The sequence below is a fragment of the Suricata suricatta genome, chromosome 17 (genome assembly GCF_006229205.1).
Source record: "Suricata suricatta isolate VVHF042 chromosome 17, meerkat_22Aug2017_6uvM2_HiC, whole genome shotgun sequence".
Taxonomy (NCBI): Eukaryota; Metazoa; Chordata; class Mammalia; order Carnivora; family Herpestidae; genus Suricata; species Suricata suricatta.
In genome coordinates this window covers 41,063,658-41,081,713 of record NC_043716.1, presented here as the reverse complement: position 1 = coordinate 41,081,713, position 18,056 = coordinate 41,063,658, and the positions used below count along the sequence as shown (strand labels likewise).

General features: G+C 53.8%; 2 protein-coding genes and 1 long non-coding RNA gene across 5 annotated transcripts in view; 2 read left to right on the top strand and 1 right to left on the bottom strand.

Moving 5' to 3' along the window:
* Window positions 1-2,654, top strand: part of MAP3K14 (mitogen-activated protein kinase kinase kinase 14) — a 44,203-nt gene extending 41,549 nt beyond the window's left edge. For all 3 annotated transcript variants that reach the window (XM_029926977.1, XM_029926976.1, XM_029926978.1), the window contains 2 exons: window positions 544-644; window positions 1,000-2,654. In XM_029926977.1, the coding sequence (XP_029782837.1) occupies window positions 544-644; window positions 1,000-1,164 (266 nt within the window). In that variant the 3' untranslated portion in view covers window positions 1,165-2,654. The remainder of the gene's footprint in view (window positions 1-543; window positions 645-999) is intronic.
* On the bottom strand, window positions 83-3,392 carry LOC115281566. The gene is made up of 2 exons (XR_003904381.1): window positions 3,242-3,392; window positions 83-665 (listed from the first exon to the last, which is right to left on the bottom strand). It is a non-coding gene; the product is annotated as an uncharacterized LOC115281566 (long non-coding RNA).
* Window positions 3,291-18,035, top strand: SPATA32 (spermatogenesis associated 32). Its single transcript, XM_029926979.1, has 12 exons — window positions 3,291-3,573; window positions 10,437-10,491; window positions 11,291-11,345; window positions 11,619-12,499; window positions 14,785-15,009; window positions 15,118-15,173; window positions 16,029-16,172; window positions 16,540-16,611; window positions 16,730-16,850; window positions 17,087-17,262; window positions 17,383-17,541; window positions 17,878-18,035. Exons 1-12 carry the CDS (start codon window positions 3,561-3,563, stop codon window positions 18,012-18,014), a joined length of 2,094 nt encoding a protein of 697 aa, XP_029782839.1. The 5' UTR covers window positions 3,291-3,560; the 3' UTR covers window positions 18,015-18,035.
* The last annotated feature ends 21 nt before the right edge of the window (window positions 18,036-18,056 follow it).

Here is an 18,056-nt window from a genome sequence, read left to right as displayed (position 1 = left end):
GGAATGAGCAATTTAAGCAAGAACCCAGCAACATGTTTGCCGGGATCCTCCTCTGGGATTTAAAGTCATTAAGACGAGAAAGAAAACATATATGGACCTCTTTGTTTTCAAGTGTGGCTGCATAGGTTACCTTGTGATATTGATAGAACAAAGGTTACATCAGCTCACACTCTTCCCAGGGCCAGTGCAGACACATGGCCTCAAGCCCCTGAGGCCTGACCAACGGCTGTTCCAACTCTGGGGACGTTACAGCCTCAGTTGCCCACAATCTGAGTCTCTGTCTCCACTTCCTTTTTGCTTTGTCTGCAGGTTGGGTTACTCCTTCCCCATAAGAGCCAACCTTAGTTCTCTGCATCATGCAGGCCAAAATTCTAGATGCTGACAGAAAATGGCCAGGAAGAACTAGCCAACATAGAACAGTAGGGCCACTCCAGCCTAAATGTCACATCGGCTTCCTCACGGCCATCCTGCGTCCCTCCACGTGGGGCTTCTTACAGGGAGCCAGCAGCCACTCTCCTGACGGTCACCTTACTTGCCTTCTAGGTGTGAAAATCCAGATACAGTCTCTCAATGGTGAACACCTGCACATCCGGGAGTTTCACCGGGTCAAGGTGGGGGACATCGCGACCGGCATCAGCAGCCAGGTAAGGACGACAGGTGCACACCTAAGAGACAGAGTCCCAAAATTCAGTGTTCCTGGCCCACCCCTCCAGGGGACAGGCTTTTGAATAAGTAGACATGGCACTGTGGGGAATAGTTGGCTTCAGTTGTCCCCCGAGGTCGCAGGGCAAGCCTGGCAGTGGTGACCGAAGGGTCCCCAGGACCTCCACTTGGGCCAGTTGAGATTCTCTAGAAAGAAGGGCAAGAGTATGCATTCGGGGCTGTCCGCCTGGCTGGAGGGGACCTCTCCCATGCCGCCGGAGACTCCCACTTTGCACTCCGGGACAGCCGCAAACCCCATGCTGCTGCCTCAGGCCTGCTGTTTCGCTCTGCCCTCAGATCCCAGCCGCAGCCTTCAGCTTGGTGACCAAGGACGGGCGGCCCGTGCGCTATGACATGGAGGTCCCAGACTCGGGCATCGACCTGCAGTGCACCCTGGCCCCCGACGGCAGCTTTGCCTGGAGCTGGAGGGTCAAGCATGGGCACCTGGAGAACAGGCCCTAACCCAGCCTTCCACCACTGGCTCCGCTCCGCCAGAAGGGGCCTGCCTTTTTGGTGCTCCGTGTCACCCCTGCCACACGGGCTCAGCCTGCTCCCAGGGACCCGCCACCCTGTGGCTCGGCGGTGGGACTCCAGGATCTGCTGTGTCCTGCCCAACCCGCCAAGAGAACGCCCGGTGCCCATGTGAGGAGGAAGAGGGAGGCAGGAGACCACTTCCCATGGGGAGCCAAAAGGGTCTTCTCTGCTCTGGTCTGAAAGAGCTGGCCTGACCTGCTTAGACCAGTGACCACTTGATGGCAGTCAGGATAGAACCGCTTCCGGCCTGGGTCAGAGGCCCCTCAGCCTCTAAGCGGATGTGAGGGTGTCAAGTGTCCCAGAACCCACACCTAGGTCTGGTGCAGGAGCAGGGCAGCAGGGGTACCCACCCCTGGGTTAACGAGGAACCCTCTGACGGGGATTTGATGGTGCCTGGCCATTGAACCCCTTTTTAGACCTAGCAGCTTTCCTGCCAGAGTCAGGGAGGAATGTGGACGCTGGAAGTCTCCCAGGGAGAACTCGGCACACTTGTCACATTGTTGGAGCACAAGTCCTGAGCCGAACTCACGTTTCAGCTAAGGACCAGAGGTGCCTTAAGTGAAATGGTTCTCAGTCCCCAAGCACATGTCCCTTTGCTGCCGGCCATCAGTCTTCCCCAGAGCAGCAGGCTCTGAGCCCCAGCTGCAGCCCCAGCACTGGCCCCCCCCCCGACTGGCTGGCACTTAGCCCCCTCATCTGTAAAAGCGAAGGACGTGGGGAACCCTACCCGGCAGGAGCCGTCTGGGGCTGGGGTGAGGCAGACATGTGAGAAAGCAGCCACAGGCGCCCCCGTGCCTCCCGGCCCCAGCTTGTAACATCGTGCACACCCAGCTTCCTGAGACACAGCCCCGGCTTCACACTCACACTGGCCCTGCCCTGCCCCTCGCCCAGGGGGCACTGCCAACTGCACTTTGCACTCTGATGACCTCAAAGCACTTTCACGGCTGCCCTCCAGGAGGGCAGGTCAGTGGCTCTGCACACACACAAGCAGGACAGGAGATGGGGTGAAGGGATTCAAGTCTTGACCTGTCTCTATGCTCACGACCCCTCAAACCTCCAGAGTTTTCTTTAAGATGAGCCCCCCCCACCCTACGACGTTGCCCCAGCCCCATCATTTCTTCAGTGGGGGTGCTGATCAAGACTCATGTAGCATTAATCAACTGTGAATCATTGCGCGGGGGCCAGCCAGCCTCTGCTCCTGGGTGGGCGAGGGGTGTCCCCTGAGATGCCTCCTTGGGAGAAGCTCGTTCCCATGTCTTGCCAAGGTGGCCTCTGTCCAGCTATCCACATCGAGCCATGCTCCTCCCCAAGGAGGGACCCCCAGCCCCCAGGACGTGAAGAGCTGCAGCCTTGGTGCCACAGAGTTCGGGTTGTAGAGAACTCTTTGTAAGCAATAAAGTTTGGGGTGATGACAAACACGGTGGGCTGTGGCTGTCCCCACTCTCGCCTGCCTATTTACAGAACCTCAGGTCCAAACAGCTGCCTCCCTTTGCCTTCTGGGTGGGATCTCAGGTCTGCCCATTGTTGTGGGTGGGCAAGGACTGTTTTCCACCCTTGGGTGAGGTCACTCTTCCTGCCTCCCCCTCCCAGTGGGAGTTTCTAGGCCTCCTTCTGGCCTATCTATTCAGACCAGTTAGGCAAGATGCCCTACCTGGTGGCAATAGGGAAGTCCCTGGCCAAACACTGCCGGGCTGAGGAGGAGAGGATGCCAAGGCCTGGGCATTGGCCTGATATAGATAGGTGGGGGCACACCAGGTGCCCAGAACAAAGACGCCCCACCCCTTCCTATCCCTGAGGCCTGGCTTTCAGGGACCAGAACTGGGAGCAGACTTCGATCCCTGAGTAACCAGTTGTGACTTTCCAGGAGTGGGTTCCTGTCTGGAGATGGATGCCACACCCTCCCAACCCTGAGCACAGGGTGCCTTGTCAAACCCCGCCCCCCCCCCAAGCCTTGCTTAAGTATATGTGTGCGGCCCAGGCAGGTGCAAAGGCCATCCAAGCTTACCAGTCACGCCCCTCTGGCACTGCTGGGAAGAGCTGAGCAGTCTTGCATCTTTGGAGAGGGCTCGGGCTGCGGGGGTGGGACATCCTTCTCCAGAGGACCCTCCCCCCTCCCCGCCAAAGGGCCGCCCACGAACCAGGAATCCTGAGCTCTGTTGGGGGGGGTGGGGGGTAGTTCTCGGCAGGGAGCGTCACAGAGGCGGCGACATCACAGGCGCCGGCCACCCCCCTCCCGCAGCCCCCATCCAAAGAGTGCACTGGAGGTGGAGGGGCAGCAGCCACTAGCCCCACTAGCCCGCTTCCCCGGCAGAGCTGTGGTCAGCATGGGAGTGACAGGTGGGAGTGGGCTGGCGCGCGCGGCGGGCCGTGCGGCGGTGGGCTGGCGGGGAGGTGGGGGGCACGGAGGGAGGCGGGGATTCGGCCCTGGGCCCCTCCCCCCTGCTCCCAAAGCCCCAGGCGCCAGGAAGGAAGGTAGACCCCAGCCCTCTGTCCTCTGCCCTCTGACTACCACTCCGGGCCTGGGCCCTGTGCGGTGCACAAGCTTTTGCGCAAGGGCTCACATGCACACCTGGGAGTACAGGCCACCGATTCAGCGGAGTCTTGGAGGGGTTCCAGGCACACGCAAAGAGCAGTGACTTTGTGCCCAGGAAACTCATGAATTATCCCAAATTGCTGATAACCCCAAAATCACCTTCAGTTGTTCCTGCTTGATGATTGGAGCCTTTGCAGAGAGAGGCAGTGGGTCTCAACAAATACTGAACACTTCCTTTGCCCTTTGCACTCTTCTCTGTACCAATGAGCAAAGCCATTTGCCCCTTAGGTGTCCACTGAAGTGGGGGTTTTCTTCTCAGGGACCTTCTCTCCCAGAAGGACACGGGCCAGCATTAAAAATGTGCCAAAAACCAACAACCGGAGAGCAGCTTTTCCCCTTTCCCAAACTTGTGGGGTAACAAATTGATGCAGACACCTCGAATCACTCCTGCGACATTTACTGCACCCACTTCAGCTCTTGTGTTAGGTCTTCAGTCTCATGCGTTAACTAAAAATTAAAATGTGGGTTAGACAGCTAGGTGTGTCACAGAGAAGAGGACACTGGAGAGGTGAGTTGGCCTGTCAGGGATGAGTAGGATTTTGCCAGAAGAGAGACTTTTCTTGGTATCTGAAATAGCATGTGCAAAGGCACTCAGGCACAAACAGGCCTGCTTGTGCTCTGGGGGAGCTGGCTGGGGGCTGGATACCAGGAGATGCAAAAAGAGAGCCAGTGGTCAGATGATATGGGATCTTTGACACCACTCGACGGTCTGGATGTGACCAGAGGCGGGTGTGGTGCAGCAGGCTCACTCTGGGGTCTTTAAGAAGCTCGAGCTGGAGGGAAATGTGGTTGCAGTGCTCCAGCCAGAAGCCTAAAGAGGTTTCAGACAACACAGCTGTGTGACTTGTGCAGTTTCCTCATCTGTGAGAGGAGAGTCATGACCACTTGAGCATAGAGTGGCTCTAACGATAGAATGTACGGGAAGCAGTCGGCATGGAGTTCGGCCGGTAGTAAGGGCTAGGCTTGTGTTGACTTTGGTGTTGGGAGATGATGAGAAGCAGTGGGGGTGGAGAAGGGGACCTGCAGGTCAGAGGTAGGGAGGTCAGAAGCTGGGGAATTTGAGGGGGGGGGGGTGTCACAGATAACCCAGATTTCTAATTTGGGTGATAGGATGAAGGATTATTGGGGAGAGGCGGTTATCAAGAGATGAGCGACTGGGAAGGAAGATGGGTCGGGCACGCAGAGCTGTGTTGCCCACACTGAAGTCTGGACACATAGGGTGTAAACTTGTAGAAAATGGAGGACGGGCCACATGGTCTCGCAGTGGGGGAGGGATGAGGAATTCATTTCTTCACACACTTTTTTGAGCATCCACCTTGCAGACTCTGTGTGCAGGGGATCAGAGAATCAAAGCGGGCCACCCACACACCCTGCCCACCTCTAGTTAAGGGTCAGCAGGAGGTCCTGCGCTCAGAGGTCTGCAGGGGCAAGGCAGGTGCGACTGGAGGAGACGCCACGGGGTGGAGTCCTGAAGGTGTCCAGGAAGTGAGCCCTGAGTATCATCTCAATAGAAAACAAGGGACATTTCAGAGAGAGGAAACACCTAAGGCTCTGACAAGGGAGAGGTCCCCTTAGGGAGAAATGTGTAATCGGCCACTGGAGTTGGCGTCTAGAGCTCCGAGAGGGAATAAGAAATAGAGATTGGAGGGCTTCCTGTGGTCTCAGCCCACAGAATCGAAAGCTCCAGAGGGGCAGAGACTATGCGTGTTCATCACTGTAGCCCCTAGAACTCTGCTTGGCCTTTAGCTGGGGGGTTCAACATTTATCAAAACATATATGCATAATATTAAATCACACTGAAGAGCTTTTTCAGTGATTAAATGCAAGTATTCCCTACCGCACCCCCCTGGGCTCACTCAGAGCAGCCACCATTTTTTCACTGGAACTGTTTTTTCTGCCTAATTACCTTCTTATCTTTTTACAAGCTTAGGGACTCTTTCTTGGTTTATCAGTTCTAAACATTATCACCTTCCTGTTTTAATGGATCCACTCTCCGCCATCCTCCCAACATCAGTTTTAGATCTGCTGATGCCTTTTGTGTACTTAGATCTTAGATCTTTATTTTTTTATCACTTTAGACAGTATCTTTTGATACTCACATAGTAAGATGTTTTCAGTGCCCCTAACTTCCCCTTGAGCTTTCCTCCCTGCCTTTCTCCTCTCAGTGACTCTAACCCGTATTTTTATTTTTTCAGTATGAAGGTTGGTAACATTTACATTGTCCCTAAAGCCACAAATACGTTTTCCAAATTTTATTTATATATTGGCTCTGAGAGTTGAGATTTAGTAAACAGGACTTACATTATTGTGACTACATAACTTACTGTTTTACTGCAGAACCTGGAAAGTGACCTTTTCTTTCTCATACAAATTTTGTTTTTCCAGGAGTTGCTAGTTGTCTTTTCCTTATATTCTTTGGTGTATCACAGTCCTGGTTTTCATCAACTTCTACAACCAGTCAACTATTCTATAAGGTTTCCTTTATTTCAGAAATCTACAGCCCCACACCCTTCTTCGTGTCTCTGTACAGTTAACATTCTAAGACGTAGCTGCTTTCCTGGGGTGGACACACTATTTCCTTCCTGGGTCTCTTGTTTTACACCTCTGTTTTGTTTTAGCACATTCTCAAGTAACTTCCAAAAAAAAGAGGAAGTAAATTTCCTGAGTCCTTCCAGGTCTGAAATGATAGGTTGGCTGGGTATAAAACTATCGATTAGGGGCACCTGGGGTAGCTCAGTTAGTTAAGCAACTCTTGAATTTGGTTCCAGGTCATAATTTCACCATTTGTGGGGTTGAGCCTTGCATCAGGCTCTGTGCTAACAGTGTGGAGCCTGCTCAGAATTCTCTCTCCCTCTCTCCCCCTCCCCCACTTGAGCATGTACTCTCTCTCTTTCAAAATTAATGAATTAAAAAAGAACTATAGGTTAACAAACCTTTTCTTCAGAATTTTAAAGGCAGTTGTTGTTAACTCTGCTGCCCGTATAATCAATTCCCCTCCTCTTTTGGTGACTGGTTTTTCCACTTTAGAAGCATTTAAGAATTCCTTGTTCCTAGTACAATGAACTTGCACAGCAAGGATCTTCTGACATCTCTAGTGCTGGGCATTCACCTAACCCTTTTAAGCCAATGACATCATTCAGTTCAGAGAAATTTTTTTCTTTTCTATATTCTCTATTCTTTCTGGATCTCCTTTTTATAACTCTGAATTGGACTGTCTCTTAATCCTTTTATCTCACATTGTCTTGATATTTTGATTCTTTCTGGGAAGCTTTTCTGTTTTATTTTCCAATTCTTTTTGTCAAAAGCTCTTTTCCTAATTCTTTTTTATAGCATCCTATTCTTGCTTTTTAGTTGCAACATATATTGTTGAATATGTACATCTCAGAATCTCTTAAGATTTTAGAGTATTTTTAAGGCTCCTTTTCTGCCTCTTCCAACTAAACTCTGGTCTTCTAGAGTCACCTTTTCTATTGGTCTGTCAATTGCATGTGGGCAGTTTCCTCAAATGTCTGATGATGCTGTTCATGTTTAAGAGTGAAATCATAAAATGCTGATTGGGAGCCTATGCTATAGGAGTGATTGCCTGGCAGATGTCAGTTTAGGATGACCAGGCAGGAGCCATGTATACCTCTGTGTAGTTCAAGGTCAACAAAACTGATAAATCTCTAGCCAAACTGAACAGGACAAAAAGAAAGAGGGCAAAAATTACCAATATGAGAAATGAAAGAGGTGACATCACTACAGAATCTACAGATATGAAAAGGATACTAAAGAATATTATGAACACCTATGTCAATAAATTTGCCAACTTAGATGAAATGGACAAGGAAACTCCAGGCCCACATTCACAAGCTTCACCTGTGAATTCTACCAAATGTAAGAAGAAAGAATGCCAATTTTATACAGACTCTTTCAGAAAGTTGAAGACAGAATAGTTCCCAACTCATTCTATGAGGACAACATGATTCTAATATCAAAACCTGACAAAGATAATGTAATAAAATAATACACCAATATACTTCATGAACCTCATGAGAAATTTCTTTTAAAAAGTTAGTAAATCAGGGGAGCCTGATAGCCTCAGTCAGAACATGCAACCTTTGATCTCATGTGACCCATGATCTCAACATCATGAGTTTGAGTCCCGCATGGGATGTAGAGATTACTTAAATAAACTTAAGAACTTTTAAAAGTAAGCAAATCAAATTCAACAATGTATAAAATGATAAAACATTATGACCAAATGAGATTTATCTCAGGAATGCAAAGTCGATTTTAACATTAAAAAATTTATTTCACCATAAAAAGAATATAAAAGAATTATTAACAATAAAATACAACATTGTTCATATGCTATAACATGTTACATATAAAAGAAAAACAGGGGCTCCTGGATGGCTTAGTCAGAAAAGCATGCAACTCTGGATTTTGGGGTCATGAGTTCAAGCCTCACATTGGGTGCAGAGATTACAAGAAAGAGAGAGAGAGAGAGAGAGAAGGAAGAAAGAAAGAGAAAGAAAAGAGAAACCATATAATCATCTCAATAAATGCAGAAAAGCATCAGACAAAATACTATCTCTCTTCCTAATTAAAAACTAAGTGAAGAAGAGAAGAGAATTTTCCTCATATCTATCTACAGCTAACATCATACTTAATGGTGAAATACTGAATGCTTTCTCCCTAAGGCCAGGAACAAAACAAGAATGTCCACTCTCAATTCTATTCAGCATTGTACAGAATATTGTTCTCAGTACAGTTAAAGCAGAAAAACAAAATAAGAGACATCCAACTTGGGAAGGAAGAAGTAAAACCGTCTCGAGACACACATTGAAAGTAATCTCTTTGCTCATTGTGGGGCTTTAACCAACAACCCTGGACTGACTGAGCCAGCCAGCCAGGCACCCCTAGTAACACACATTAGTGTTTTTATAGAGAACCCTATGGACTCTACAAAAAAACTAACAAAAAACAAAAAACCCCACCAAACAAAAAGCAAAAAACTAGACTAATAGGATTTTTGGATGGTTACAAGACATACATTTCTATATACTAGCAACCGGCAGTTGGAAATTGAAATTATTTCACAGACTACAGAATGCCACCCGAATCCTTAAAAGAATGTTCCCAAGTTGGCCACAGAGGTCCCAAGTTGAGCCAACCTCAGAATTTTGCTTCCAACTCCCAGTGCGGCTGGTTCACACCAGAACACTTTCTCTTCCTATCCGCACCCGGTTACTGTTCACGAAACGGTTTAGGCTGAGGGTGCTGATTAGATTGTCCAGGGAAATTTTGTAGGGCAAGCAAGGCTCTGAGGTGAGAGGCCTGAAGAATCGCAGCACTGGGGTCAAGTGGAGTTGGAAATGGAGACGTGGGGAGGAAGCCAAGGGAACATGGCAGTCGAGTTGGTGGAAGATTTGGAAGAGACCACTGAGCTGGCTCTTGGGAGTGGCAAGTACACTCCTAGCCCGGCCACGCAGGTGATCCAAGGTGATGCCCAGGCCCCGAAGGAACATGGGTGTGCCCAAATTCCAGTCACAGAACCAGCCTCTACATCTCTAGGAAGAGGCCGTGCACATTCTGATCCTTAGGATATAATCCGGGGAGCAATTCTTCCTAGCCAGAGCCAAAGCCATCATTTCCTGCCCCACTCCAGGCTCAGAGGGACCCAGCTTTCCCACTGCATGACGGCTGCACCATCAACCCCCATCTACTACCCTGGGAGCAAAGAATGGGAGAGCCCCTACCCCCCAGCGGATGAAAAACAAGCTTTTTCCATAAAAGATACAAGCCTCCAGGGAAATGACTTGGGTGGGGGAACCTTCCCCAAGACATTGCTGTCTCTTCTATAGGGGGTGATCCGAACTCAGAAATCAGATAGCTGAAAGCATCCCCTCAGATCAAATGCCTAGGGTGAGAGCCTCGGCCTGCAGTGGGGGTTGGGTGTCCCCAGGATGTGATGGAGTGAGAAGCCTGGAGGAGAGAAAGGGCTTCGGGGTAGGAGGGGCCCGGATTCAGGTGAGCGGCAGATCAGATCCAAGGCCTGGCCAGAGAGAGTAGAGAAAGGGGGCAGAGGGGCAGGAATGGAGGGAGATGAAGAAGGTTCTCAGGGGGTGTCTACACAGTTACAGGCTCCTGGGTAGAAAAGCGTGCAGGACAGCAGAGTTGAAAGTTTCTAGAGTCAAATCTGCATTCACTTCCTGACATCAGCAACGATCAGCTGAGCGACCCTGGGCAAATGACCCTCTTCTCATTTTTTGTTGAATCAATAAGATAAAGCAGAGAACGTGTCCAACACAATGCCCGGGATAGCCGCACTTAGTAAACGGGAGTTCAACTTGTGGAGGGCGGTGACGGATCAGGGAGAGCTACGGGCAAGGCAGATTCAGGTGTGGAGGGAAGCAAATGAGCAGTGCAGGGCTGGCGACCTTCTTAGGGAGAGCAGGGAGCCAAGGGGCAGCACAGGAGAGGGAGGGCGCATGGGCTGAGATGGGGGGCAGGGAGGGCGGGGGTGGCTAAATCAGCACCACCTTCCCCAGGCTCCAGACCCACCCCTCCAGGGACTGTCCCCACTTGCAGCTCCCCTGCCCTCCCTCCTTCTCCCTGCCAGGTGCCAATGGATTTCCCTGCTGTGGCAGTGATTCAGTGGACATTGTGGAGACGAAGTGAGAGCCAGCCCCCCACCCTCCAGGACCACCACCCCTTACCCGCTGCCATTACTGCCAAGTGTTCATACACTCCCCCCGCAAGCCAAGATCTTTCTCCATCTTGCTTCTTTCCAGAATCTCCCCAGGGGGCAGCATCCAGGCCAAAAGGTCATGGGGGGGGGCATCCTACCACCCCCTGGCTTCTTCTGCCTTCAGCCCCTGACATTAGTGAAGGACTGAGGGGTGGCAGGGCACACTGGGGGGCATGGATGGGAACTGATGCCTTCTGACTGCCTCACTCTGAGGACAAAGCTACCTGAGATGAGGGTGGGTAGAGGCCCGAAGAAGGAGAGGGAGTCCCCCTGGCTGAGCGCTGAGGGCAAGGGCCCAGAGGGCAGCAAATGTCTAACAAGAACTGAGGGGGATCCTACACACACACACACCCCTCTGCCTTTCAGGAGGAGGGCATTGCCCTTGGGCTTCTCCCTCTCTAGGGAGCCAACCTCTGGGCACTGGAACACTTGATTAACATGAGGACTCCCAGGCCTCACCTCCAGCTGACTGGGTCCCTCTTTGGGGCAGGGTGGGCAACTGGCAAGCTCTCCGAGCACTTTCTAACTCACTATCATCTGAACATAGCTCTCTGGAATCCTTGGTGGATGCAGGGACAGTGAGGGGAGTGGAAGAGCTGGGGCCACCTTGCTAGCCCCTGTCCAAGGCAGGGGGACCTTGGGGTCCCCAGAGACCTCCATCCCCCTACAGCCACCCCACTCACCCCACGGAGGCCTGTCATCCACTCCGTCTCCTTCTGTCATAGGGATGCCACAACCCAATACCAGTTCCAGCTGGCACAAGAAGAAGAGGAGACTGACGTAACGGTGGGCAAGGGCACCTCGGAAGGGGAGGCGGTAGATAAGGGGCAGGATTCTTTAAGTCCCATCTTCCCCCAAATCCTTGATAACTCTCCCTGGACCAGACACGCTCACGCACACCTGCCTACATTGCCTCCCGGCCCCAGGGAGGTCTCTGCAAAGAGGCGGCAAGTGTAGGGGAGAAAGCAAGCAGTGAGTGGGGAGGGCAGGGGATTGGCACCAGGGGGGACCTCAGGGGCAGGGGCCTCCCCAGCTTCCTTTGAAACGTTTCAGCTAAAGGAAGAGTTGCTAGAACTGGAACCCATGCAGAAAGTGGACCTGGACCTTAACCCAGATGAAGTGGAGCTGGAGCTCGAGCCAAAGCCGAAGGAGGACCCTGAGCAGCAGGAGTACAAGATGGAGTCCCTCCAGCCCTACGAGCAGCAGGACATCAGCCAGTGCAGCATAACGTCCCATCCCAGCTACCAGAGTTCCGCAGAGAACGACCGGGCATCCGCCACCCATCACTCCATCTGCGTGCAGACCTCCAAGCACCTCTTCTGGGCAGACAAACTCATCCAGACTTCAGAACACAGCCTGCAGCAGGCGGTCGGCATGGAGCTGGACAAGAAAAGCACAGGTAAGGCCACCAACCACCAGGACCAGAAGTCCGACCCCAAGGACACCAAAGGCTCCAAGGAGCTGCTCCAGGACCCCAGCACCCAGCCAGCTTCTCCAGCCGCAGACTCCCAGCAGCCACCAGAGACCCACCTGACCTCCCCCAGTCCCTTCCCAGCCATTGGCCTGGCAGAGCTGGTCAACTTTGCGTCTTCCTTGGCCTTGGCTTCATCCAGCAAGATGGACTTGCCCAACCTGGAGTGTATGATCAAAGCTCCCCCACAGAAGGCCCAGATGCCTCCTGCAAATGCTGCCATGCCACCAGCCATGGACCAGCCAGAGAAGGAAGAGCTCACTATGGAGTTGTTCGAGAAACCACTTGAAGCCAGAGAGCCACAGAAAGCTTGGAAGCAGGAGGACAAGAACATGCCCCACCCTTACCTTGACTTCAGCAAGCCAGAGGTGGAGATGGCCACCATCGAGGAGGAAGTGAAGCTTCTCCAGGCACCTGCCATATCCCTGGCCATATCCCCTCTGCCTCAAGGAGCCGTGAAAGAGTAAGTGAGGCTGGCCCACAGCTCCCCCAAAAGAGTGGGGTGTGCTGGGATGTGTGGGTGGACTCCAAAGCTGGGGCACATGGTGGGCTGCGAGGTCGCGACCTCAGTGACCTCATAAAGGCTGCTGGAAACAAGGTTCCAGTGGACTGAGGCACAGTGCCAAGGTCAGGGCTGGAGGAGATTTGGGGACTATGGAGGGTGAGCACTCCTGGGCTCGGGCAAAAGACCCGGGTTCAAAATGGGGAAGGCCATTCTAGCATGAGGAAATTTGGTCCCCCTCATCAGAAATGCTCAGGCTAGCACCTGTCCTGCTAAGAACCTGGTGGCCCCGGGCCCAGGACACACCGTGGACTGGAATGTGAGGGAACAGGGTTCTCCACACCCCTTTCTTCCCGGTGACGAATGGACACAAGAGAAGGTCAGCTGCCCATCAGCGTGCAGCAAGACGAGGCCCTCTTACCCCGAAGGTCTTCCTCGAAGAAGCCTCTGGGATCACTCTTCTCCCTGACCCTCCCACTGGGGCCCAAGTGACACTCTCTCTTTTTTGCAGCTCGGTGCCGAGAACCAGGAAAGGGGCTCCATTATTGCTGAAAATCCATTTTGAGATGCCGTCCCCCTCTTCCCCCAGAGAAATGACTAGACAAAACCAGTAAAGCCTCCAGTGCTGACCCCCGGCTCAGACTTTTTGTGCAAACGTTCCTAGACTAGTGAGCTCAACCGGCCGTGGCATCATGGTCTTGATTTTTTAAGGATGCCACCCCCGTTGTTTTAGCGACCCTAGCCCCACCTGCCCAACCCGCCCCCAAGGGCTCTGCCAGCCCTATGTGGCCCCTACTCACACTCCCCATGGGTCATTCCACCTCGCTCACACCGGTCCAGACCTCTCAGCCAGCAGGAGAGACTCATGACCAGCCTCAGGGAGGCCTTGGTGGCCTCTCTGAGGCCTCAGGTTTCTTAGGTCATGAAGTGGGGCCTCCTCTTGGCCTAAAGCCAGGGCCACAGTGGGATCATCTTACAAGAGAGCCTTCAGGGGATGGGCTGGGCAGGTGAAGAGGCATCCAGGGGTCACAGCCTTGAGCTGGAGGTGTCTAAAACACAGGAGGGAGCACATAACGGTGCCCTTCCCCATGCGACCCAGACACACACACACACACACATACACACACGCACACGCACACACCGATCCGCTGACCTGTAACATCACACACGCATCCGCACATCCACTCACAGACAGCTCCACACATGCCGTGTGCAGAAGCACATGTAAACACACATGCCTGTGAGCCAGGCACACGTCATAAATGTGCACACAAATGCACACGCCTCTTCACGTTGGTGCAGGACAGGCAATGCGGGAAAGGTTCTGGAAGAGGAGAGGTGTTAACGAAGGAGGGATGGTAATTCAGAATATGGGGGAGGACGTGGGCGTGAAAAGGGAAGTCGGGGAGAAAGCGAAGGGGCCCTGGTCAGACTCCTGGCCTGCTAGTGCCAAGGTTCCCTGTCAGGTGAAAGCCCCGGCTTGCAGCCCCTCAGGAGGGGGCCCTGCCTGTAGAGGGGGCCAAGGAGGGGGTTCTCGGGGCCTAGGAGCATGCAATTAGGAAGGAGTGAACAGTTGGGAACGGGCCAGGGCCAGAGGAGGGGGGTGGCAGGCAGGAGGCCAGACAGCTGAAGGAAGAGGAGGTGCAGAGGTGAGTATCTGGGCAGAGGCTGGGCCAGAAGCGTCATGTGGCTTTGGGTCCATTTTCCTGGAGCATCTGTGAACTGTGGTTTGTAAGCTTGCACGGTTTGGAGGAGATCCTTCTGGATCCTTCTGGAGTGGGGTCACACATTTGGATGCCTTCACCAGGGCAGAGAATCAAAAGAGTAAAGCAGCAGGTTCCCCAGCAAAGAGGAGCAGGCTTGTGGTGAGGGAGAGACAGTGCACCCCTGTCTCTAGATGTTAAAGTTCACCCCAAAGCCAGCCTGGGGGCTGTGGGCTCAGGGCACTGGACGAGCCTCAGACCCTGTGACTCTGCCTTTCAGGCAGCAGAAGGCAGAAGACCAAGAGATCCCTGTCGTCGGCACAGAGAAAGTACAGGTGACCAGGGCTGGTGAAGGGTCTGCTGGTGCAAGCTACTGCCCCCAGAATCCTCTAGATAGGGGACTGTGGGAGCAGGCTGGTGTGGGGGTCCTGGAAAGAGGTAGAGCTGAGCACCCATAGGCCTGGCCCCAGGGCCCCTGGAGTCTAAGCACTTGGGTGGGGGGACTGGGGGAGCCCTCAGCCCCATCTTGCCCCTGCCTCCAAGGCCTCCACTGAAGCCTCAAAGACTGCCCTTGCGGGACCCGGGAGAGGAGCAGCCCTGCAGGACGCAGAAGGAGAGGCCGCAGCAGACCCCTGCCCTGCGGACCCAGGTGGAGCCAGCATCCGTCAGGGCCACAGGGGCTGAGCAGTCTCCCCAGAGGCCCAGGGAGTACAAGCGCCTTGCAGCTACCCATTCAGTGCAGTCAGACTCAGGTTCTGGGTCTCAGAGGTAAGGGCAGGGACTGGACACCAGGCCTGGGATGCTGGGTTCGAGTGCTTGGCCCTGGCATCTCTCTGCAGCAGGTGCAGAGGTCTTTCCAACCTCTTCCCCCTGAAGCAGAAGCAGCTTTGCAGAGGAGAACCTGCTACCCATGACACCCCGGCAGCTGGCAGGTGAGGGCCCCAGGGCTAGGAGGGGGTGGGGGGCAGAGGGTGGAGAAATTAAGGAATGCTCAGACCCGAACTGCAAGAGGCTGCCTCCCCAGAGGCAGGGGTCACTGTGAGAAGTTAGTGACCATATTGTAACTGTGCCTCAATGCCAGTCTAATTGGCTAATCTTTACAATTCCAGGGCTCACCAATGTGTGTGTGTGTGTGCGCGCGTGCGCGCGTGTGTGCACACGCTCCTAGGGATGGATTGGTAGATAAAACAGCATTTGGATGGTGGGTGGGTGGATGGATGAATGGACGTGATGGAAAGAGGAAAGGAGGAAAGAAATTGAGAGAAAGGATGGGGAAAAAAATAACCTGAGTTTCCCAACCCCCTGAATCTGGGGGCTGTGGGGTTAGGGGTAGAAGGAACCGCTTCTACATTTGGGGGCCCCAACACCCCCTCTAAGGTCATGCCCTTATCTTAGCAGGATCTCTCAAAGCAAAATCATTTTACTCACAGTCAATAATTTTCAGTGCCTGCTGCATGCCAGGTGCCGGCAGGGTCCCCAGAGCCTCAGAGCATCACAGCTCCAGACCCCGACTGCCAGGGTCCAAAGCCCAGCCCTTCCCCTACTGTGGGTGTGACCTATGACATAAGTTTTGAATGGTTTTTCCTATAGACAGGAGTTTGGACGTGAGAATTGAATGGGGAGTTAACACACAGCAGCCACTGTTGTTCTTTAAATGTTATCCTGCCCCCAGGGGTCGGAGTGACCCAAGTCGGGAGTGATTCAGTCCCATTCGGAGCTAGCGTGGGTGGATCTCAGGGCCCCTGTGTGTGGTTCACCTTGCTGCCTGCCTCCCTCCCTGCTCCCAGCCTTCCAGGAGATCTTCAAACTGTTCAGCTCCAGCCCGACAGGCACTGTGGACATACGCAGCATGAGAGCTGCCCTACGCAACGTGGGTATCCAGCTGAACCCACAGGAGATGCGTGAGGCTCTGCGGCAGGCAGACCTGGACGGTGGGCACCCCTGTCCCTGCCCTCTTGTCCTCCCCCACTGCTAGCCCTGAAGGATGCCTCCTCTGCCCACAGAATCCCCGGCCTGGTCCTATTTTAAAGTCTCCTCTTCCAAGAAGCCTGCTCTGATAACACATCTATCCCATAGTCCCTAAAACATTTCTGCTGTATAAATACTCATCCTGACTTGGGGCTTCCCCAGGGCAAGGGCGATTTCTCCCCTATTCAGCTGGGATTGACGTTCGGCTGGAAGTGGGACTAGATTCTCTAATGTCTGGAGAGAACTGCAGGCAAACCCCTAAAACATATGGAGGGCAGGCCTTCTGCAGGGGAGGCACCCCCAACACCCCCCTCCACTCTCTCTTCCCAGGTGATGGAACTGTCAGCTTCAAAGACTTCCTGGGGGTCCTCACCGGCAGCTACCACCTGGCTCAGTGCTTGGGTGAGGAGCAAGGCTGGTGGGGTGGGAACGGCCTGGCCTGGGGGAAGCCTCCTCCTCACCTCTCACCCCACCCCACACCCTGCGCCTCCCTGTCCCCCTCCGTGATTTCTGCTTCCAGGCCAGGTGAGGAACAGCCGGGTCTATGACCTCCAGGGCCCGCAGACCCTGTTCTTAGAGATTCTATTCAAGCTGATGAGCCAGGGCTTTGTCCCCCACAAGTTGGTACAGGAAGTGATGAGGTAAGCACAGTGTCCCCAACTTCAGGGCCCAGGATTGGGGAGGGGCAGACTCTACCCCTGTGCAGGAGTCCCCTGAAGTTCCTGGCCCAGAGGCAGGAGCCCTGAATTCTGAGTCCGTTTCCTGGGTCCCAACTTGCCCCAGGCCAGAGACCAGTGGCTCCTGGTTCCCCTACTTATGAGATGGAGAGGACGGGGAAGTGGTGTCTGAGACGGGTGCCCCATTTGTCCCCTTCAAGCTACTACACCAAGAAGCATCGGGCTTTTCGGCTGAACCCAGGCTGGAGGGGCCGGTGGCGTGGCCACAGTGGCTCCCGCGCTCCCGGGGGCCTCACCTTCTTCTGCCAGGCCGCGCGCCTCAGCGGCCTCTCCAGCAACGAGTTGGAGCTCTCGCTGCACAGACTAAACAAAGCGGGTGTGCCCCACGGACCAGAGGCGGGGGCGAGGGTGGGGAGGGGGGGAGGTAACACCCTCATTCGAGACCTGCTGTCAGGACTAGCCTCTCCTTTTCCTCCTACCGGCTTCCCGGGTCCAGGTGTGTGCAGCCCCTACGCTCAGATCCCTAACTTGGCCAGGTGGACACCACCAGAACACAGGACGCGGAAGAGAGCCCCACGCCCTGTCGTCCGAGTTCCCAAGTCCTGCCAGCCCAGCAGCCACAAGCTTGGGCCCAGCCAGAGGTCTCTCAGCCCTGGTGAGAGCAGATTAAGGGGGCGGGGCGAGGTGGGCGGGGTTGATGATAGGGGCGGAGCAGGCGGAGTGGAGGCGGTGCCGACAGGGCATAGATGTGAGCTGGACTCCCAAGAAACCATGACCAGGCTGACGGAGAAGTAATCAGGAATCACTCCGGGACGTGACCAAGGATGGGGCGGAGCCAAAAAAAAGGGGGCGGAGTACCCAGGTAGGAGGCAGGACTGGCTGAAATGGGACTGAGGGAGTAGAAAGAGGGACTGACCCAGGTGGGGCTAATCCAGTCTCTAAGGGGGGCTGCCAGCTTGACCCTCCTCACGCCCCCTCCGCCCTCCCACAGAGTTCGTGGGCCAGCCACCAGACTACGTGCAGCTTTGGAAGTTGGCTCCCTCGCCCCCAACTCTAGTGCAGAAGCAGCCCTTCTCCCCTTCGCCAGCCTGTTTGCAGAAACTTGCTGTGAAAAATGTGTACAAGTAAACCATTTGCGGAGAAAAACAGGCTGCGTGCGGTGGGGCAGAC